Source organism: Lithobates pipiens, unplaced genomic scaffold, assembly GCF_037356315.1.
Source record: "Lithobates pipiens isolate NorthernLeopardFrog02 unplaced genomic scaffold, aLitPip1_a1.2 Scaffold_13, whole genome shotgun sequence".
NCBI classification, from domain to species: Eukaryota; Metazoa; Chordata; class Amphibia; order Anura; family Ranidae; genus Lithobates; species Lithobates pipiens.
Genome location: NW_027507718.1, coordinates 250,359,714 through 250,384,024, shown reverse-complemented (window position 1 = coordinate 250,384,024; position 24,311 = coordinate 250,359,714). Strand labels below are relative to the sequence as shown.

General features: G+C 40.0%; 1 protein-coding gene across 1 annotated transcript in view; it reads right to left on the bottom strand.

The window, feature by feature from the left end:
- Window positions 1–205: 205 nt before the first annotated feature.
- Window positions 206–24,311, bottom strand: part of RUFY3 (RUN and FYVE domain containing 3) — a gene marked incomplete in the record, with an annotated part of 78,631 nt that continues 54,525 nt past the window's right edge. The window contains 5 exon segments of the mRNA XM_077476526.1: window positions 206–6,456; window positions 9,582–9,656; window positions 12,367–12,400; window positions 15,216–15,286; window positions 17,600–17,735. Coding sequence (XP_077332652.1) covers window positions 6,313–6,456; window positions 9,582–9,656; window positions 12,367–12,400; window positions 15,216–15,286; window positions 17,600–17,735 — 460 coding nt within the window.

The window sequence follows — 24,311 nt, the reverse complement described above, 5'->3', positions numbered from 1 at the left end:
TACAGTGTCACGCAATGGGCAGTTAAAATAAAGCAGCGCCGTATCGCAAAAATGTGCCTGGTCATGAAGGGGGGTAAACCGTCCGGAGCTAAACAGGTTAAAAAACAGCACTTACCTGAGCAGCACTGGAACACACTCAGAACGGTACAGTACCTCGGATTTGATTGAAATATAAAAAAAAAAAATTGACATTTCTTACACGGTATTTAAATAAACATTTTTATTATACTTTTGCAAGTTGTATACAATTTGTGTCATTACCCTGCACTATAAATATATACAGCAAATCTTCCAACAGCTCCCAAAATAGCAGCAACTGAGATGTAAGCATCTCACAATTAAAAACAATACAAGAAAATGTATAGTCAATTTTAAACCAATATATATCTCTATACAGTATTACAAATTTATAGTTATAATACATTCTTTGGTCAGCAACATTCTGATTCATACAATAAGACTAATAATGTGCCCCATGAAATGAGATCCACAGGCAAAATGATAATTCTGTGTGTCATTGACCCCTATGTCATTACATCCCCAAACCAGGTTTTACCAGCAGCAGGAGCTGCAATTAAGGTTCCTCCATCTATATCCAAAATGTAATCCTTTATTGCTCCACTAACTTGGGCACACATTGATGGTTGTCTGGAAACCTCCATTCATCACAGGATGGCATAGATCACATCACAGCTCTGTACATAATCAGACCAAAAACGTACGCATTTTAGGTTTGGTCCAATATTGTTGTGTAGGCCTCCCGTGACATGTGCAGTACAGAAACCTCTTGTAAGTCTTAAAGAAGAACAATCTGCTGACAGCTGCCCAGGAAAGTAGTGTATGGGGGGGAATTCACAGTGGAAGACCTCCTTTCCGAGCTCAAGTGTAGGTTTACGTAATCTGGTATTGTTGCATAATCCTACATTGCAGTAGTTCTCTGGGCACAGGATGCAGAACCCCCTCATTGTTTTGTTTTTTTCTCTGGAAATCTCACAAAAGGTTAACACTACACACAAGCTGTTAAGAAAATTGTACTGTATGTGAGCAAAAGCCAACTAGAAGCCGCTTTTAAAACACAATACTAGCTATAAAAATATGATTTTTGTAAAGTGTAAAATCTTTTTCTAGAAGTCCATTGAGGAACACAGGAATTATAAATAATCAGACTGATAAGATCATAAGCAGCTGCCTACAAGAGAGACGTTGAAGATCAGCAGTTTGTGAACAAGCAATAGAGACTATAAAGCCAGAGAGGTGGGACCTGTGTGCCTCAATGGACTTTAAGAAAAATATTTTAGGGAAGGACAAACATTTTATTTTTCTTTATTACTCACAGAGGGAATTGTAGATAATCTTAGACCAATTGGATGTCCAAAAGTGGCCCAACTAAGAGGCATGCAAAAGTCACAGAGAAATCCAAGCAAGTTGGAAATCCTATTGCACATAGTATGAAAGAAATCAGCATCTGAAGGAAGGCTAAATGGAGAAGGACCAAACAAAAGGAGAGATCAAAGCAAAGAAGCAAGCACTGAGGCGGAAGTTGGGTTAAGCTGGCCATAGTAGAATTTTGTTTGTTTTTATCTTCAGAACATTTGTTCCACTTTTCTAATTGTTTGTGGAATCAGACATTCATTTTTGGTTGCAGTAACAAAAAAATTTGAAGGAGCAAGATGAACATTTTTTTTGAACAAACAATTTTTTTTACCAGTGTATGGTTTTCATTCAGTAAAACCCATTCATTTCAACATCAAATATTAAAATCAAACAAGATTTTGAGTTACTTTTGTGAAGTCACTGAATGTGCTGAGAATGTTTGTACATATTTTAGTACGAATGTTTATTGAAAAAGCTACCATGTTTGGCCAGATTTAGGCAGCGAGGAACCAATTATGTGTCCACCAAAATACAGATAGAACATTACAACAATTGAAGAAAAAAAAAAAGGAGAACTGGACCAAGTAGCAATGTGGTCAACAGAAGAAATAGATCCTGCAGTAAGAACAAATTCAGGAATTCCAGATGAACAGCAATAGGTAGCTGATAAGGTAAGTAGAGTCCACAACAATATAGACATTTCTTAATTCATCAACGGGAAAGGAATTGATGTTTGTCGACCTTGTAGGTCAAAAGTCCCTCAGAAGCTAGACAGGGTTGAGGAGCATTAGGAAATGGGAGTACAACAATCATCCTTGATGTCAACAAACTGCTCTTTAAAAAGCAGTTGGAGTCAAGAGTGGGATAGTGTTTCCAAAAAAAAAAAAGAATTTGGGACTATACACTGGATATAAAAACAGAGATAAGACAACTGAAATATAAGGCTTATTGTAGGCTTGATGGTGGAAGCACAGGGAGGAACCAAAGCATCCAAACGAAATTATCCAATAGGGTGGGAAAACCATAACCCACTGATAAAAGTGGAGGAGCACCTTCAAATAAGGCTTTTGACTGACATCTGCAGTTCACATGGAAAGCAAACTTGGAAAGTCTAGGAGGTATAACAGCTGTGGCTGAAGAACATTGAGGTTCTTCTGTCCTATCTATAGAGCTTCAGTATTGAGGCAAGCACATGGTGTGAGAACCAGGAGGATCAGAAATGCTATTGTGAAGTGCATGACTGAAGAGATGTCTTATTTTAAAAGGCTAATGATCAAGTTCATTAACCATATATTTTATGTCCCAGGATGAAGCCAAAGTGCTCTAAGCATATGAAAAGACATCAGAGCCATGCAAAACACAAATTTAGATTCTTCCGAGAAGCCATCACAACTAAAGCGTAGCACTTCAGACATTTGTTCCACAAATTCCAGAACATGAGGATTTTGGCTTGTGTTAGAGGAGTCCCTTTTGAAAGGATGTTTTTCATGTTCACATGGTTTCACAAAGCAAACAGATAGAGTTATTCCAGTCAATTCAAACTGACACCTAATCATGGAGTTCACGTCAATTCACAGCAGCATGGCACAATGCGCTGCCGTACAATCCAGGTCTCATGTTCAGCCAGTGGAGCTATAGAACCTACTGACGAGGATGATCCTATGGATCTAAGAAAACCATTAAATCCATCAAGCAAAATAGTAGGGGAGTATGGACAAGGTCACCTGTTGCACACCTGTGAGAGTGTCTTTTAAAAGGCATGTTGCACCACTAGAGGTAGGGCAAACTAAGTGCAAAGTAGGGAAAGCCCTTGTGTAGTTAAAAACTTAGGCAGATGTTACTGGTGAGGGTTGTAGGAGGGTTGTTAAGTTGTAAATGCAGCCGAAAGGCAGTGCATGTGCAATGCTTCTCCTAGAGGGCAGTGTCTGCGGATTTCTCTCAAGCTCAAATGTTACCCGAGGTAAAAAGATCAACAGGGTGAAAATTGTAAAAAAACATTGCCCAATTTTGAAAACTGTGAGGTTGCTTCCATTGCTTTAGCATGACAGGCCATGTTCCTTAAAGGAGTTGTGAGAGGCTATAGACCTGGAGAGCACTCTGCAGTTTCTAATCTAGTACATGAAGGACTGAGAAATGCTATTAGACAGTCCAGTACTCCAATGTCCTATGATGTGTAAATCACAGAATGGGTCAGCAGAGAATGTCTTGCACCAAAGGTTGTGGGACACCTCTGGGAACTTGGACAGAAGAGAAATATATAGTCAGAGTTAAAGCAGCCAACCTCCTAAGACTCTAGCAAAACAATGAAGCATGTTGGTTAGAGACAGGGTTGTACAGGGGCTGGTTTAAATTTTTCTTGCCAGTGTCCAAACCTCTTGTGGAATGAACTACTTTGTTATTCAATGGATGATAATGAAAAAGTTTTCTTCATATGAATTTTTTTTCATATACAGTAATACCTCGGATTGCGAGTAATGCGGTCTACGGGCGTTTCGCAAAACGAGCCATTTTAAAAAAATCCCGACTGTTTGCAAGCAGGATTCAAGCCTCTGGGGTATGCCATACTGCATTTGGCCAGAGGTGTGGGTGTGTTACTGTGTGTCCCGCAGCCTCTCCAAGTGCATCAGAGTGTTTCCGAATGTCTCCGACGCCCCCCCCCCCCCCCCAACTCTGGGTTTGTGTTGAGTGCTTTGGATTACAAGCATTCTTTTGGAACAAATTATGCTTGTGATCCAAGGTACTACTGGACGTCCAAAAACCTGCAAAAAAGCAGCAGTGAATCCTTGCAATTCCCCTTTTCATGGGACCATACCAATTTTCTACATTGCAGAAAAGTGTAAAGCGTAGCAAATCTGACAAGTGTGGTGCAAATTATAACAGACAGCAATTTTAGGATTACTCACTGGAATAAACACTAAAATGGTTATATTTTACAGTTTTTTTTTTTATCAAACTTTTTGTAAACCTATTACTACTCTTCAGTTGGCAACACTCATTACAATTTACCCTGGCCTACCCTACTCTCTATAATCTGAATAGATTGTTTAGGCCCTCACATTCCATGGTATAATTCACAGATTGTTATATTTTTCCACAGCTTTATAGTTGTCTATTTTTAGTCAGAACATCAGCTTACTAGTATTTAAAGGTTTAAGCCCTGTACACAAAGGCTGAATATCGGGCGGTTCAATAGAAACCAGCTATTTTTTTACAGCCAATATTTTTTAAAATCTGATGAAATATATCTGTGTATATCTGTACCACAACATTCATGTAAAGCCGAATCTTCCTTTATTTTTCAAATTCCCTGCAAATGATTGCACTTCTGAAAACAGGTTTACTTTAGAAAGTCTGGCCCAGAATCACATCACAGCTTATTAAATCATTGCCTTCAGAGTTGAGCTATACACAAAACACTAGTGGGTGTGTGAACCCGGTCTTTTTTTTTTTTAGGTCATACAAATCTGGTTGCCTTCTTCACCACTTCTTATATTGTTTGAAAAGCTATGGCTGGACATGATGTTGTCAAACAGGTGGCCTGTTGGGTTAGCGAAAAATAAATAAATAGAAAAACTAGAGACTGCCATTGTTGGCTTCCTCCTGAAAATGCTAGTGGCCTGGTAGTTATACAGATCCTCCAACTTCAATACACTTTGGGCTTTTGATATGGAACATAGTTAGAACTTCTAATCTTTATACTTGTTCCAGGTCAGCCATTCAAAGAATGTATGCAATTAAATCTAGATGATAGGCAGACAATTAATATTTATAGGTTGAAAAGTCAGCAATGGAAGCCTTAACAAAAACTGTTACTTCTGAGAAGCTCAACAGAGTACTCCTGTAGTCTTGCTATGACATTCCGCGGATCTCCTGCATATGTGACCTGTGTTATTCCTGTCTTTCTAGCGTGGGGTTCTCCAGTGCAGGTAGCAGTGAATGAACCACACAGTGCCTACCCCAATATCCACATGGGAGTACTAGTAATAACAGTTCTACACAATGCCTCATCTGAGAACACAAAATTAAACTGTTATTGCTGGCTGGTCTATAGACAGCTATACACTAACCAAAGAAATGTTGTATGGTAACAGAATATGAAAAAAAAAAAAATAAGAAAATTCCATGAATATGTTTTCTTTGGTATGCAATTTAATTACCAGATTACTCATCCAGTTGTATGTATATTGACGTAAAGAAGACCTGTCATATTTTTTAATCAAAAAATAGAGTGGGCTTCAAGACTGTCCATCTAGTTATTTGAAATAACTGTCCAAAAACCTTTTTCACACGAAAGGGCCTTTCAGGAGGTTTTATATTTATCTGTAATTGGCTTTCTGCTTTAGATATTGTATGCACTAAGTATGGGAAACATGTTTGTCATTGTCTAGAAGTGCTTCACTTACTGCACCTTATTTGCAAGCTGGATTTGTGTCAAAGTCAGACATAAATTCTGTTAGCACACACTGGTAGATCAAATCTAGCATGTTCTACTGATGAATCAGCACATGTACTGCTACCTGTGGCCTATGAGTACCAGAAATGAACGTGCTTGCTGCATCTGCTTTATATAGGCGCAAATTCTAAGCAGTGTGGTTTCAATCTCTTTTTGTTTTTTTTTGCATGCCTGATGTTCTCATTCACATGAATATTCAGGTCCAGATGTGTCAATATCATCACGAAAAGCACGCAGTTATTAACTATTAACGCTGAGCAGCATTACCCAAATTCCCCAGACTTCCAGTTATACTTCGCTGCAGGCAGTGATTTTAACAGACCTGTCAAAGCACATTCCAGTTTTTCAGAAGCATAGAGATGAGCTCCATCAATAAGAATTTGTTGTTGCTTGGTGTTTTTTTCTTTTTTTTTTTTTTTGTCGAAGTGTGCATTAGATGCCATGAGATCAGCATATATCACATACATTGTTGGTTTTACAGAGTTTTAGGATGGGCTGCTACAATACTGCTGTATCAGTCTATGGTGACAAAGGTTACAGACTCGCTCTGGATTGATGGAAGAAGGAAGTGGGATTTCATTGGAGGAGCATGTTGAGCAGAAGATCCCCCCGCAGTTCTTGCACTCATTCTGCAATGGAAAAAGAAAACTAGAATCATTCACCTTAACCACTACAATACAGGGAACTTCGCCCCCTTCCTTCCCAGCCCAATTTTAAGCTTTCATCGCTCTCGCAATTTCAATGACAATTGCGCGGTCATACTACACTGTACCCAAATGACATTTTTATCATTTTGTTTGCACAAATAGAGCTTTATTTTGGTTATTCACGACTCCGTTTTTTATTTTTTGCGATATAAGCGCAAAAAAAGCGGAAATTTGGAAAAAAAACAATATTTTCTTTTTTCCATTTTAAAAGAAATCCAATAAAAATCAAATTTTGTCATAAATTTAAGCCAAAAATGTATTCTGCTACATGTTTTTGGTAAAAAAATTCTGTTAAGTGTATAATAATTGGTTTGTGTGATCACGGACATATGTACGCAAATGATCATGTACATATGTGTGCAGATAATCATTGGGACATGTGATTTTAGTGGGACATGTGATTTTAGTGGGACATATTTTTTTTTATTTGGGGACATGTCTTTTTATTATTTGGGGACATGTGTGGTGACATGTGTATTGTGGTGACATGTGTGTTTACACTGTAGGTTTCTACTAGACTGGTGATCAGTTAGTAAAAAGCTGTAAAAACAGCTCATACTCACTGATCACCAGCTGGCTGCAGCGATCTGCTCTCCTCTCCTCAGCGATGACTTCCGTGTGAGGAGAGGAGAGCCGATTGCCTAGCAACTGGCTGTTTGTTTTGATCACATGACGGCAGTGGTTGGACACAGCCGTCATGTGATCAGGAGGGCCAATCACAGAGCCCTCCTGCCGATCCGAGATGCGCCGTGTCCGGGTGACACGAGCACATCGGGATCGCGCCGCTGCATGGGCGTGCGATCCCCCTCCTTCTGAAGGACGTTCCTGAAGATCCAGTCAGAAGGAGGCGGCTCCCACCCGGCCGTATATGTACATTGGCCAGGTGGGAAGTGGTTAAAGACTTGTGCTCTAAAGGGCTTTTGCTTTATTGCATCATGTTACTGCCCTTTCCCCTGAAAAAGAATGTGGGAGTGTAAAATGAATCGTTAAAAAACATGTTACTAAACCCAGGAACCTATATTTACTATATCCGGTCTCCCACAGTACACATAAAATGGAAATGCAATTATTTTAGTGAATATAAACTGCTAAATACCTTTTTTCATCAGCAGCATATAGCAGTCTCATAACTTCTATCAGCATCTGGCCAAGAACAGGTTAAAGCTTGTAGGAGGAGTTTTCATTCTCATTTGAGTGTCCTAGGAGGCTGCATGACCCCTGCCCCTCTTTCTGGACAGTGCGGATTGGCCCTGTGCCAATCACATGCACTCTCCCAAAATAGAAAACTATTTTTTTTAGCAATACACACCAAATGGAGCACATGCAGAGTGCCTGCCAAGGCTCTGTACTATCAGCAGAAGGATTGGGGACATTAAAAGAATGGGAGATCAGAGAAGACAGGATCAAACAGCCTTTTTACACACTATGGAGGATTAACCCATTAGGTTCCACAGTGAGTATAACAAGCATGCTTTACTGCATATACAGACTGATTTTACTGTTGTAGGTTTAGTAACATGTTAAAATCTAGGATCAATGCAGATGAAACATACAGTAGTATGTATGGAGACTACTAGAAAAACAATAACAAAAGAGAAAAAAAAAAACTGTGTTTAATTTAAAAACAACAATAGCACCTATGGCTCCAATACTCACCTCCTCTCCAGAATTATCTTCCAGATTCCAGCCATCCTGGTTGAAAGATGCTTAGCATACTTCAACCCAGAAAACCAAAGCCATACTCTGAGTACAGGGCTAACTGGACCTGCTCTCCAAAGGGGTGTCTTTGCACAGTACTGCAAGCCCAGTGTAATGACACAGACAGCGGTACCAATGACATTGGTTGGCAGGGGAGTTGGGCTTTTAGGTTACACAAGGAGATTCAGGAGTAATTTTCTTCCTTCAATTGTGGCAAGAATGTGGTATTTCCTTTCCTCAGATATTAACATGATTTGTGAAGTGTAAATGTATTTAACAGTTCCAAGAATTACAGAAAGAGTAACCTGTATGCTTGGAGGTTGTTAAATAAAAATGTAATGTTGGTCTACAACATGCAGTAACCCTTAAAGTAAACATGTATTTACTCTTATTACAGGTGTCCTTTCACAATCAGAAGTCTATATATGTATATGTATATGTATATATATATATATATATATATATATATATATATATATATATATATATATATATATATATATATATATATATATATATATATATATATATATATATATAATTTTTTTTAAATATATTATATATAAAAAAAATATATATTTTTTTTCATTTAAAGTTGCTATGGTTTACTCTTTCCACAGTATTATGGAGCGTAATTATACTACAATAATTTACAAGACAGTCGCAGTAGTGGCTGTTGTATAAAGCCTGACAACTCTATAAAGACGGTTGAATAAAGAACAATTCAAGTTATCCCAAAAAATGTAATCTTTAATAACCAAAGTTAGCCAATAAAGGGTTCCACTTAAACTCCAAACGTTCTGCAAGATAGTAGCACAAAGACATAATCTGCAACAGCCATTAGGGGTTCCTTAGATATTATCACCTTAGTAGTGTTCATCTCTTACTGTAATACTAGTGGTTGCAATTGCTGTTCATGATAACAAATAGCGTGGCTATTTTGAAGTTTGTTATGCAAAAAGTATTAAAGTTAGCATTTCAAAATTAAAGATATGGAAGGCCACTGAGGCTAAAATACATTAGAAACATTGTCATGCTGTTCTTGCCACCCATACCAGCTGTTGTCTTCTTCTATTTCATATACCGTACTATAACGTAGGCCTCTATTGCAGCAGAGTTAGAATTGCTTTTGGCTGCTATTGACTTTCAAACACAATTTTTCAGCAAAGACTGAATCTCAATAAAACACACACCCCTATGCTAATAGTTTAAGTATTTTCAACTGTACAGTGTTCCGAATGTTACACAGCTAGACTCTGATCATACTGTAAATATAGTGATGGTGTAGTATTTACTGATTTATTATCAAGTATAGGAAAATAAAGTATACAGTATAGAAAAAAAAGTACCTTAGTAAGCAATATGCTTGATTCCTCTCGGCAAAGCTGGCACATCTGAAGGATCTTCTTTTCACTGTCTTGATCCTAATGAGAGAAATAAATTTAATTTTCACATGTCACATCATAAGAAGTTCAAATTGAATGCAATATGATGAGCTGTCAAAAGAGGTTAGCATTTGTTTACACCAGGTATGAACGCTTGTCATCCCAGTAAGTAGCTGACACTATTTTTCCCAGTAGATCAATTCTAGTTTGTTCTGCAATCATGATGGAATTGACTATCCTTGTTAATATCATAGTCCATGCAAAACCAAGTACAGGGGGCCCCCGGGTTATAAACAAGATAGGGACTGTAGGTTTGTTCTTAAGTTGAATCTGTTTGTAATTTGGAAGTGGTAAATTTTTTAAGTGTAGCTCCAGCCAAAAAAACTATTTTTAATCTTTTTAGAAAACATAGGGAAGGGTTATCATCACCCCTGTAACATTTGTTTTGCCTTCTGTGCCCCTATTCAGAGGATTTCACCTCAAATTCTCTCCCAATGACAATTGGATTTTGAAAATTTTGGTTTGTTGTAGAAACAAGCCTTGGTGATAAAGCATCATTGGAGACACCCTTTTCCCATAATAAAAACTTTTACAGGGATGAATTTCCCTTCCTTGGGGTAGATTTCCTTTCATTTCCTGTTATCTCCCTACGTTTGTAAGTAGGAGTCGTTTGATAGTCAGATGTTTGTAATTAGGGGACTGCCTGTATTCCTGTTTTTGGTAGATGGATCGTTTTTACCACCTGACAATTCCTTATATAGTTGGGTTTATATACCAGCATTGGTCATTATGAAGGGATCTCACTTGATGTGAAGAAGAAAATTGGAACACAACAAAAATTCCCAGGTAGATAGGAACAACGTCATTAACTAGGGGAGACATACATGTTGAAGAATTAAATTAGCGAGGCACGTAATCATAGCGAGTGTCTGTCTGGGGGGTGGTGAAGGCACTGGGCACTGTATGAGTTTATAATTGCCATTGTATCTTCAATTTCAACAGTTTTTTTATTCTCACATATTTATATTATTTCACGCAGTATGGAGTGGGTTTAGGAAATGTCCAAGACATATAAGAAACCGGTCTTTATCTACAACATGACTTTCGGGTGGACTTACCATTTAAAGTGAAACTCCAGGCAAACTGTTAAATATGTAGGTATTTTAGCAATATAATTAAACAGTTTCCCTGGCAAAGCATTTGTTTTATCAAGCCATTGCACACGCATACAACTTGAACATTCAGAAAGATTGCTCTGCTACAGCGTGGTTCAGCATTACTGATCCATGTTTAAATTCTCAGCTCATTTGGTAGACAATCTCTGGCTCTCATGGTAAGTAAGTGGGGGGTTCCAGAGCCACTAACAGTAATAAAACTTGACATGTGATCAAATAACGGTTCAGTATCCCTAAACCCAAAATATAAAATCCTCTTGGCATAGTTCCACTTTGTACCTCCTTCTGAGCATTATGTTTTTACATCAAGAGGTTAAAAGCAGTCATACAGCATAAGACATCTATTACCATAAATGACTATTACCAGTGCTAGGATATGCAATTATTATTATACAGGATTCATATAGCGCTGACAGTTTACGCAGCGCTTTATGTGATCCATATCCATGTAAATTATTAGCGATTTCCTCCTGGCAGTAACATATTGGCAGGAAAAACTGTTTGATGCGTACATGCGTTTAGGCACATTTAGCCGCATCAAGCGTTTGGGCATTAATTCATTTTATTGAGTGTTTTTTTTCTGCCAAAACCCACTGCTCATGGATGGGCTAGCAGTGTTTTTTTTTTTCCTGCCTCTAAAAGCCTATGCGTGCATGGACACATAGGCTAACATGCAAAAAAAAAAAAACAATAGACACACATAGGAGCAGCTAAAAAAAAATGTGCATGAGGCCTCAGAGATTATTATATTATATTATATATATATATATATATATATATATATATATATATATATATATATATATATATATATATATATTTATTATCTCAGCTTACCAGTGTTTAGATGTGGCAACTGCATTAGTTTTCTTTTTTTGCACACATTTCTGTACAGGAGAAATACCCACTGATCCTGCCAGAAATTCAATGTCATTGTAACTTCTGGTGCTCTACACTGAAATCTCAACGTTCATCAGATTTCCCAGCTTTATTCTGTAAACAACAAAATTGTTCCAATCTATATAATGGAAAGGGAGTGCGGGGGATCTGTAGTCCAAATCCAAAAACATTTAGTACAGTAAATTAGTGTTGTCATGCTAGAAAGTAAGCTACTGGCAGGATTAGCAGGTGAAAATAAAGATTAAAATGATAAATGTACCTACCACATTTACGCACTGAAAAACTGAACTTTAAAAAAAAAAAAAAAAATGTTTTTGGGTTTAGATGTTCTTTAATGGCATCGGGAACACTGATACTACTCTTCCAAAATGCTCCGCCTGCGAGTATATATATATATATATGACATAACACGACCCTACGACCCAGGTCCCATGAGGCATTGCAAAGCTGACAGTTACAAGCATGACTCCCTCAGGCAAAGGCATGATGGGACTTGTAGTTTCACAACAGCTGGGGGGGCCGCCAGTTTGAGACCCCTGCTTTAAACATAGCAAGTCAAGGCCATGTTTAAGATCAACATCAACAAGAATTAGTAACATAAAAAGCAATAAAGCGTAATACCAGACCATTCTTTATCACATTGCAAAGAAAGCATGGTCCTTTTGCATACACACCTCATTTTCTGGGTTAATGGTATGTGAACTCAGGCTGAAAAGAAGAAAAAATACATTTATAACTTATGTTGTAAATGGCAGAAACAAGGTAACTATGTTTAAGATAAACTCCAGAAGACTGTCCAACTGCCATTTCTCAAGTTCTCACTGCCATTCAAGTTGTACTCCAGCCAAAACATTTTCTTTTAGCATTGGAATAAGAGGGGGAGGAAAAGGACCTCAACAGTTTTTTTGACTGGCGAGACTGGATTCTAGTTCCAGAGGTCCATTGTGTTTCCAAGCCTTCAAAATTGTATCCTAAACAAGCGAAAATCTGTGATTGCCATTCTATTTAAAATGAGCTAAGCGGAGGCGCCGCTAGGCTTTGTGAGGCACTTTATTTGTTTGCCTGTGAGCTGGTGGTAATGTAGGCTTTGTTTTTTTCCTGGGAATTCCCCGGGCTTTTGTTGTTTTGTGAGGCCTTAGGCAAAACTTAGACATGAGACCCCACTCACGCCAGAATTGGAAAAATAATTAAAGTAAAGTAAGTTAACTGTATAAAAGAGGGTACAGTACAGGGGGAGCAGGAAGGCACAGTACAGTGGAAGGGTAAGTGGGCAACAGTACAGGGGGAGTAGAGTACAGGGAGAGGGTATGTGGGTACAGTACAGGGGACAAGGGGGGGTAGAGTACATGGAGAGGGTAAGTGGGTACAGTGGGCGGAGGGGGGGGGGGGGAGTACAGGGGGAAGGAGAGTATAGTACAGTGAGAAGGTAGGTGGGCACAGTACAGAGGGCAGAAGCGTACAGTATAGGGGCAGTAATGTGTAATACAGATATGGTCTCAAGCAGATCTGCGCAGGGAAGCTCCTCTCACAGATCTCACCTATTCTGGCAGGCTGTGACTGGGCTAAATCTACAATGGAATGACAACCCCCCTCTGGGACTTCCCACTGTGAGTGGGATGTGTACTGCACCAATCACATGGGATGAATAGGAGAGGGTGGTCAGCAGGGATTGGTGCAGGACACATCCCACCCACACAAGCAGCAGTAGTAGTAGTAGTAGTCTCTGGGTTCGTCCTTAGCCACTAAAAAAAATGGGGGTGTGGGAGAAAGAGGAGGGGGGAGGGGCAAGTGGGTAGGAGATGCGGGATTGGCAGAGGAGAACTGAAGTGAAGCTGAGGGATCCTGCTCTGTATAGGGATAAAAAGGGAGGAGGCTTAGATAGGCATCAAAAGGGACTGGAGAGGGGACGTCAGGAAAGGGCATGGGAAATACTGTCGCCTGGTGAGGAATAGCACCAAAGAAAAAGAGCTGGAGTGCCCCCTTACACCAGAATCCGGCACAGTGCCACCTTACGTCAAAATCCGGCACAGTGTCACCTTACATCAGAAATTAGTTCTAGATGGGGGAGAGAAGGGAGGGAGATGGGGAGAGTCCAGTGGTAATGAAGAGTTTACTCACCCCAGGCTGGTCTCTGCAGGCTCAGACTGTGGAAATCTTACAGCCAGATGTATTTGCCACCCGCATTGCTTCAAATTTCCTGCTCATACCCTTTTCTCAGGCAAACTGAAGAGAGCAGAGGGAGGAGGTGGAGCAAACTGATATCTCTCTCCTCTCCTGTCTTGTCTGTGGCTGAAGGGGGGGGGGGGGGGGGGGAGTGCTGTCTTGGCTTGGCTCTGGGAGAATGTCAGACACTGAACTTCACAGCCAGCCTATCCTAACAGCTTCTTTAAATTGACAGCTGTCAAACCTGCCCAGGCACTGGGGATGAGGAAGAGCAGAAGCACACGGACGGGAGAGGAGAAAAGGGGACAACTGTCAGTGGCGGAGCTGGTTCTGCTGAGCAGCTCTATCTGACTGTGATCCGGAACTGTCGGTGAGTTCCTGTCCCTCTGTGAACCAGTCCCAATTGCAGCCCGTTATCTCTCCAAAGAACGTGTAGCCCTCTCCTTGGAGCAGTTGAGCGGATTGTACAGCAGACTGGCAGGGACTCGGCACTGTGCTGATGGTGGGGGGGGGGAACCTTGCTGCCAACCTCAGAGGCGACTCCTAATTAGGCAAATTAGGTGGCCGTGAGGCCCCTGTGAGTGTGAGGCCTTAGGCAACCACCTATTTTGCCTAATTAGAGAGCCGCCTTTATCTAAGGGACAGATCTCGACTGAAAATGTCTCCAACCAGAGCAATGGCGAATAGTAGGGCAACTTTCTGTTCTCTGAAGCTCCCATAGCACTCTATGGTTAGAGATGTTCACAGTGGAGACAATGAAGAGCTATGGTTAGCGTCAGCCAAGTGTGTTCTATGGAGACATCCATCTCAGAAGCAAGCACGAGAGAGTGGCTACGTGTCCCCATACATTTGGGACTATGAAGAATGAACATAGCCACCATCTAGCAGGAAGTTGGATCACAGCAGCAAAAAACAAATCTAAATTTAGAGATTTGGAGGAGGTTGAGAACTATAGAACGTACTTCTTTGAGATGCGAAAATATTCTTGAATATGTTTTTTTCTTAAACCAGAGTTTATTGTCACCTTACCTACCGTGCATGAGGCTATTTATCAATTAGTAACCTTATTCAGCTGTAATCCTCAAACCCAAATAGCATTGTGACATACACAATGCTAGGCTCCTTTATATGGACTATGGCACTAGGTCCCCAATGTTTTGTCAACCAGTTTAGCTTCTTTGCATTATATCCAATGCTAGGTAGGAGGACTACCATGCAGTTTATTATAGGACTCCAACAACACATTTTGAACAAAAAAAAAAAAAAAAAAAAAAAAAAAAAAAAAAAAAACACACACACACACACACACACACACACACACACACACACACACAACAGTTTACCATCTAGTTCAACATACTTGGTATGAGTGGTGCTGTCTGCCTCTTTCACAGCAGGTCTCACATTTTCATCCAGTTTATTATGTGAATTCTGTGCAAGCAAATCAATATTATTAGAGCTATATAAAGCTAAATGCAGAGGTGGAAGAAGCAGAGGATAATAAAATAGACATTACTAGCACAGTATTATCTTGCTGGAGTTCTAAGCTCATCCACAAAAGTTACTCATACCTTTTTTTAACAGAAACAAATCTACGGAATGCGTTAACATTGCATTATTTTTTTAATATTGTATTTATAATTGAATTTTAATTATTTTTTAAATGTGCTATGCTTTGCTTATTTTTCTTTGTATATTTTACATTCCTTATTACCTAGGTGTAGCTAGGTATTTTTGCCTGCCTATAATTTTTGCATTCACCCTGTTGGCATAACTTATTTATAATGTGATCACAGCTTACAGCTGGGCCGCTACAATGTCGGAGGTGCAGTGGAGAAGAGAGACGATATCTCTCAGCGCCCGCTACACCACTGTTCTGCCCTCACTCAGCACCGGTCTGCGTCTGTCCTCAATGGACCAGTGCTGCTAACAATGAAGTGACAATCCACATCTGGTGGCAGGCAGCATGGCAAGGAAAAATCCACATCTGGTGGCAGGAGACGTGGCAAGAGAAAATCCACATCTGGTGGCAGGCGATGGTGGCAAGTGACAATCCGCATTTGGTGGCAGGCAATGGTGGCAAGTAAAATGCTGCATCTGCAGGCAGGCAACATGGCAAATGACACACTGCATCTGGCGGTAGGCAACATAAGTGACAATCCGCATTTGGTGGCAGGTGACATGGCAAGTGAGAATACGCATCTGGTGGCAGGCAACGTGGCAAGTGACAATCGGCATCTGAAGACAGGTGACATGGCAAGTGGCAAGCTGCATCTGGTGACAGGTGACGTGGCAAGTGACAATCTACATCTGTAGGCAGGTGATGTGACAAGCCACATCTGGTGACAGGCAATGTGGCAAGTTGCATCTGAAGGTAGGCGATGTGGCAAGCGACATGCTGCATCTGGTAGCAGGCAAGAGTTGAAGCTCTAATACCAGTCATTGCTCATGAAAAATTGCATACTTCGCCCCCTTGTGCACCAACAACACTCCACCCCCCCTCCCCTCTTGGGCCTTGGCATAATCGTCTTCCGAGCAGACAGACCCCGGTGCCAGAAAGGTTGGGGACAACTGCTCTATCAGATTGAGGTTAGGACTCTGTGCAAGCCAATCAGGTTCCTCCACCCCAAACTCGCTCATTCATGTCTTTATGGACCTTGCTTTGTGCACGTTGGCAGCATGAAATTGTCCAAAATGTCTTGGTATGCTGATGCCTTAAGAGTTCCTTCACTGGAACTAAGGGGCCAAGCCCATCCCCTGAAACATAACTCCACACCATAATCCCTGCTCCATCAAATGATTTGGACCAGTGCACAAAGCAAGATACATAAAGACATGGATGAACAAGTTTGGGTGGAGGAAATTGGCCTGCACAGAGTCCTGACCTCAACCCAACAGAACAGCTTTGGCATGAATTAGAGTGGAGACTGCGAGCCAGGCCTACTCTTCCAACATCAATACCTGACCTCACAAATGCGCTTCTGGAAGAATGGTTAAACATTCCCATATACACTCCTAAACCTTGTGGACAGCCTTCCAAGAAGAGTTGAAGCGGTTATAGCTTCAAAGGGTGGGCCAACTCAATATTGAACCCTATGGACTAAGACTGGGAGGGCATTAAAGTTCATGTAAAGGCAGCCGTCCATATAGTGTAGGTCAAAACCAGATCAGCAAATTCCCATTGACTTTAATGGAGTATGTAGGTGGCAGTTCAGAGATCTGCTTTGTGTTGCATCTTTTTGGACGCAGCATATTCTAGAAAGGTACATTTGAAGTCTTGCTAAACACTGCATTTTCTAATCAAAACAATGCATTTAAAAAACACTGCGTTTGAATGGAAACAGATGCATTGGACACCTGTCTACATAATCTCGAAATCTTATCTGCGGTGCTGCATGAGCTTCTTTTACTGACTGATGAACCCAGTTTAAAAGGAGAGTCATTACAAATAAAATCTAATGCACTGTCATATCAAAGTTTATATATTTCTATCCACTTAAGCCAGCCATAGACTGTTCGAATTATGTATGGGCAGGCTGATTGTACCCAAGTTGATCGCTCACAATAGCGCTGCAGGAGGGATTGAGCAATTTTCTTTCCTACAACCCATGGTTGCAGGAAAGAAAACCGCACTGTCTACATCTTGCTTTAGTCTTGCCTTGTATAGAAGACTTTTGTGTATTCCATTCTAACTATAAAAGAGGATCAGGAATGGCACAGAAAAGTCTTAGACCTCTCACTTACTGGTTTTGCTGTATTCTTCTGGAGAAGATGCGGTATTCTTAACGGCGTGTATTTATTTTCAGGGGATTCTTTCTCTTTAGGATTTCCAGAGGAGCTGCGCTTTTTGTCCTTCTTTAGTTCCATTTCATAATGAGAACTAAAAAAAAAAAAAAAATAAAAAAAAAAAACAGAAATGTAGCCAATGAATTGCTAAAGCCAGTATAAATAAAAATTTACTGTGTATGTGTATATATGGAATATATATATATATATATATATATATATATATATATATATATATATACACACACACACACACACACACACACACACACACACACACACACACACTTAGTATATTTAATTATCTAATGATTTGGAAAATAAACTACTGTACGATTTTGCAAGACAACAAGCTTGGATGAGACAGCATTACTTATTTCATGGATTAGGCCAACACCATAAAATCAACCTCACAAGATTGTATGAAACTGCCCCTGCTTGCAACTCGGGAATAATATACACCATTGTTTCTAAACCAATCACTAACTTTTTCCAAGACATTCTTAAGAAGCAGTAGATGAGCTTTACCATAAGTTCTCACTGACCTTTGTAGATGGAGCCACTAGGGGTAATTAATGCTCACAAGTTCACAAAAGATAATGTAGAGTAGTTTAAAGTGTATGCCAAGAGAGGTAAGTTTTTTACACATTAGTAGGTTTTTGTTCGTTCAACCCAGCAGGGCTGAACGAAAAAAAAACCGACAGCTCGGGAGATGCTGCTGTACTAACCATGTTAGTACAGCGATCTCCCTTCTGTGCTATTGTGTTCTGACAGGGGGATGCAGTACGTAAGGGCCAAATGTCAACAGAATCCGGCCAATGCCACCTGACATTTGGCCCATGTGTACTAGCCTTTTCTTCATCTTCTGGTCTATAATTACATTAGAGATTAAAAGGTTAGCAGGCTAACTGCTGGCATGGAGGAGCTGATCTGTTGTAATGAATTTGAAAATGAATTATTCCACAGTACCTGCAGCTACAGAGGTCGGCGAGGGTTGTTTACATATGCCTGCAGCCTTTTGCAAATGGGGGTGTCTAGCTCCTGTGCATGCAATTCTGGTTGTTTCAGTGTGCCCGGGAAGCACAGGTGCAGCATCCAGCCTCACTGCCTGAAGCCTGTCAGATATCTGCTTTCCAGGCTTTCCCCCCCACAATGCATAGGGCTGCAAACACAAGTACAATTCAGTTCAACATCCAGCTGCAGTGTATTTTAGCCTGTCATAGACTGACAGGTTACAAGCAGCAGGGATGGATGCTGCACCCGTGCCTCCCAGAGATGCAAAGACTTCAGGATTGCACACACAGAAGCTATATGCACTGGGAGCAAGGGCCTTAGGAATATATAAATAATTGAATAGCTATAGCCTGGACACCATTCTACTTTAAGGCAAATGAGCAATGTGAAGATTCTTACATGTTAAGAATTTTGTACATTTTTGTAAAATGTTAAAACTTGGGCACCCCAAATGGGCAGGTACTTATGCAGACCTTTATGCTTTAAATACTTTGTTCAGTGAATTCTGGAAGTGTTGCAGTACACTCAGAGTATTTTTTTCAAATGCATGTTACTATATTTTTATGTTTTGTTTTTTTTTCCCTCAGAGAAGGGTTGAGTTTTTTTGGCCACTCCAGCACGTTAAATACGTGTAAAGTGTCTTTTTCATTTTGTGCAATGTATCCCTATTAAAGAGGTGCTGGAGAAAACTTGACAAACTGCACTACATTAAACTACATTTACATGATTGGTACCAATAGAAGAAATGGTGCATCACCTCATCTAGTTTGCAGGTAGTATACTAAACTGCAGCATAACACCAAGCTGTGAATGAATTCTTAGGTATTTACTGTTAGTACAAGGCTCGGTTAATAGACTTCTTCACACATTCATGTTTATTTGGCCAAACAAATATGATGATCACATACATTTAATTATTTCAAGCAAACTTGATCTTTGATACCTTCCTTGATATGGCAGCAGCATGCCACAATAGGATTTCCTTTACTTCCTAACTGGTTCAATACATACAAGGCTCTGCATGGGCGGGGGGGGGGCATGCCCGTAATTTTTTCCTTAGTAAAACAATGATGCCTTTAGCTGTCATAATGAAAACAGGGTGCCAAGTCTATGCATCAAAGCCAGCTGAGAGATTCCATGCAGAGCAGTTCATTGGTATTCTTACTAAGGCCTTGTGGAATATAACCACTATGTAACCAAGGACATTGTATTACCATATCTTCTAACCTCTGTGGCACATAGTTTCATAGTAAGGTTGAATAAAGACACCAGTCCATCCAGTTCAACCTGAGTGAGTGTCTACAATTGTCCCTATGCCTGTACATTGCACACTCAGTCCCTACCCTCAAGGAGCCCACAATCCAAGGTCCCCATTCAATAGTCATTCTCCAAGTACCATTGATTAGCATGATGAATATTATAACTGAAATTGAATATCTCTTCATTTTAAAATTTGTGGTTGTATTTCTATTTAATAATTCATATCTGCCCGCATATTCATTAAAATAAAAACATTGAAATGGAGGTTGCTGTATATGTTAAGTCTGAACTAATCAGTATTTCTAATTCACAATGATTTCTGCTTCTTGGATTATTCATTTTTATCTGCATTGGTCAAAAATATTGCTTGTGGTCACATTGTAGGTTAGACTATGTTGATTTGCCTATAGTCCTCCGTGTGGTAAGCAGATGCATACAGGTTTATGATTATGTATAAAGAAAAACATGGCCAGATAATGGGATTTTTAGCTCCATACCGATATGAAATCCAGTAGTGGCCAAACACTTATTCCTGGACCTTGACCAGTCTGATGACTACACTGATCCCCACACATAATATTGGTATACTGTGCTTGCTTAAATATATATCAGGGCAAAATAAAAGAATATGTAATGCGTGTACAAATTTGTTGGCACTCTTATGGAAATAAAAAAAAACTCAAACGTTTCTCAAAATTAAAGTAACTGGCATCCACCACTGTTTATTCCATATTTCATTTAAAAACTCATCAACGTTTGATTTTGCTTGAACAATTGCGAACAAGTGTTTCCTGTAGCTCATGCCCACTCTTCTTGGGCAAACTATTCCAGCGGTTTCATTTCTTTCCATAGATGTTCAATAGAATGCAGATCAAGGCTCATAGAAGGCTACTTCCGAATAGTCCAACGTTTTGTTCTTAGCCATTCTTGGTTGCCTTTAGCTGTGTGTACTGGATCATTATTCTGGCTTGAGGACTCATGACCTGCGACCGAGACATAGACTTCTGATACTGCACAGAACGTTTCGCTCTAGAATTCCTGGATAGCCTTGTGATTTCATTGTTCCCTGCACAGATTCAAGGGACCCCATACAAGATGCAGCACAGCAGCCCTGAAACGAAACCAAGCCTCCTTCATGTTTCACAGTAGGTATGGTGCTTCTTTCTTTGAAGGTTTTACTTTTTCATCTATGACAATAGGGCCAATATGACTTGTCATAAAGCTTCAAATTTGTCTCATCTGTCGAGAGAACATTCTCCCAAAAGCAATGTCCACCTGCAGTTTAGCAAGTGCCAGCCTGGCTTTTTTGTAAGTTTTTCTTTTAACAGCGAAGTCCTCCTGCATCTACTGCCTTTGAGCCCACTGCTGTTCAAATAGCAACACATGGTGCAATAAGATATTGATGTACCGTGACCTTGGAGTTCAGCTTGCATCTTGTTTCCTTAGCTCTTTTTCTAACATTTGCACTATTCTTCTGTTCAATCTGGGGAAGGGTTTCTTGCCGTCATGTCTAGGGAAGTTAGCTACACTCCCATGGACCTTACAGTCTAACTCCATGAATATTATGACTTTAAATAGTTAGTTGGCCCAAACAAACTATTTCCTTTACTAATCGATGCAGTTGCTGTCAGTGCTGTATAGACTGTATGAAGCAATGTGTTCCAGCAGTGGTAAGGGGACTTCCTGGTTAGTCCCCGGCACAAAATCAAAATAAGGCTGAATTTGGCTCTGCCAATAATAGGAATCCTTAGGTTTATGAATGAATACAAGGCTTCCTCTGGGTGAGTTAAAAAGGTGGGTGGATGATGTCAATCTCCACCCCAGCCAATCTGAGGAAGAGACAGGAAGTCACCATACTGATGCCTGAACACACAGCTGTATACTGCATATAGCCGATGCTACATATAGCTTTTACAGTGCTGAAAGCTGCTGCATTGATTAGTAAAGGAAATAGTTTGGGCCAGCTTGGTCATAGTCATATTATATCTTGAGTTAGGCTTTAAACTTCTTAATAATATTTGCATCTGAAGTAAAGAACATCAAGCTGCTTGGAGATGGTCTTATAGCCTTTAACTATGGCATGCTGGTCTATAATTTTCTTTCTGATCTCCTCAGCCAACTCTCCTTTACCTTTTCTGGTCCATGTTCAGCGTGGTGCACATGATGATACTAAACAGAGTGACTCATTTTTTTCTATTTAATATTGTAGAATAAGCAATGATTTATCTCCTCTCACACTTTCTTTGCTTTACTCTATGACATACCAAAGGCATGTAGATTGCATGAAACAATGACTTTTTAGGGTAGCAGCAAATTTGTCCATATCAATTGCTTTTAACTTAAAAATACTTTTCAGGTGGAATAAAGCACTGTTTTAATGAGTTGTAAGGATACCAACAAATGTGTCCACACATTTAGCACATCTCTCCATGAGCAGGGCCCTCTGATTTATCTTGTTTGAAAAAGTGTATTGTAATTGTACGGTCTGACCTTGTGTTGTAAAGCGCTGCATAAACTGTTGGCACTAAATAAATCCTGTATTATAATAATAATAATAATGTTTAATACCTTTAACTACTTAAGAACCGGAAGATTTTCCCCCTTAATGACCAGGCCATTTTTTTGTCATAGGGCACTGCGTCACTTTAACTGACAGTTGCGTGGTTGTGTGACGCTGTACCCAAACAAAATTGATTTATTTTTTTCCCCAAAAATAGAGCTTTCTTATGGTGGTATTTGATCACCTCTGTGTTTTTTATTTTTTGCGCTGTAAACAAAAAAAATACTGACAATTTAAAAAGCGCAAAAAAACAAAAAAAAAAAAAACAATATTTTTAACTTTTTGCTATAATAAATATCCCCCCCCCCCCCAAAAAAAAAAATTCACAATAAACGTATATTGATTGGTTTGCACAAAAGTTATAGCATCTACAAAATAGGGGATAGAGTTATGGCATTTTTTTTTTTTACTAGTAATAGCGGGACTGAGACACTGCAGCAGACAGATCGGACACTTTTGATACTTTTTTTGGGACCAGTGAAATTTATACAGCGATCATTGCTATAAAAATGCACTTACTGTATAAATGACACTGCCACTGAAGGGGTTAACACTAGTGGTAATTAAGGGGTTAAATGTGTTCCCTGGGAGGTGTCTCTAACTGTAGTGGGGATGGGACTGACTGGGAGTACAGAGAGATCACTGTTCTTAATCACTAGGAACAGATGATCACTCTGTACTTCCCTGTCAGAACGGGGATCTGTTGGTTTACATTGACAGATCCCCGTTCTGGCTCTCTGTGGAGCAATCACGTTTGGCCAGTGTACATCACCGTCACGTACATCAGCTCTCCCGCTGTGCAGCAGGTGCACGCGCCTACAATAGCTGGGAAATGGACCAAAGTACAGCTACAGCGATTTGCAGGAACTAAGTGGTTAAATATTCTGTAAGTATACAAAAAAATACCTTTTGATCCTAACTCTGTTTGGACTGACCACTGCATTTGCCGCTCTGAAATACCAAGCTGCGTTGTCAGCCTTGTCTGCTGGACTACACAACTCTGCTTTTTCCCACCCCTCTCTGTCCTTCTCCACAGGCACATATTGTTCTCTATCCATAAACCAGTGATGCTGCCTTGACTCCCAAGAGCCTACCCACACACTGTTTGTAGCCCCCTAGCAGTTAACTCAGGAAGCATTTTAAAAGCCTGGTGATAAAAGGTTACAGGGAGTTTTTACTGCCAGCCCTATACAGGCATACCCCACTTTTAAGTACGCAATGGGGTTTATTTACTAAAGCTGGAAAGTGAAAAATCAGGCTCACTTCTGCATAGAAACCAATGAGCTTCTAACCCCAGTTTGTTCAATCAAGCTTTAGTAATAAAACCTCGAAGCTCATTGGTTTCTATGCAGAAGTGAGCCAGATTTTGCACTTTCCAGCGTTCGTAAATAAACCCCATTGTGTACTTAAAAGTGGGGTATGCCTGTAGTGAAAAGACAAGCGGGCAGGAGCACTCTCTTTCTGGGAGGACATATGACATCCTCCCATTCTCACCCTGGGGCACAGCACATCACCAATCACAGTAAAGAGCCTATGACATAGGCTCTTTACTATGTGATCAGCTGTGTCCACTCAGAAGCTGATCACAGTGTAAACAGGAAATCATCATTCCTCTCTTTACGCCAACAGTGTGAGAGGAGAACTGATAAGCAGCATTCCTCAGCAACAACATCGTCAATGACAATCAAGGCACGGATTTTTTTTTTTCTATCGTACCAGAATTTTCATGACTTTATTTAGCTATTCAATTTCTACTTGAGACCATTAACTGAAAACGGTCGTACGATCGGTCATACGATAATCGGATCGTGTGTATGGGCCATATCAGTACCTCCT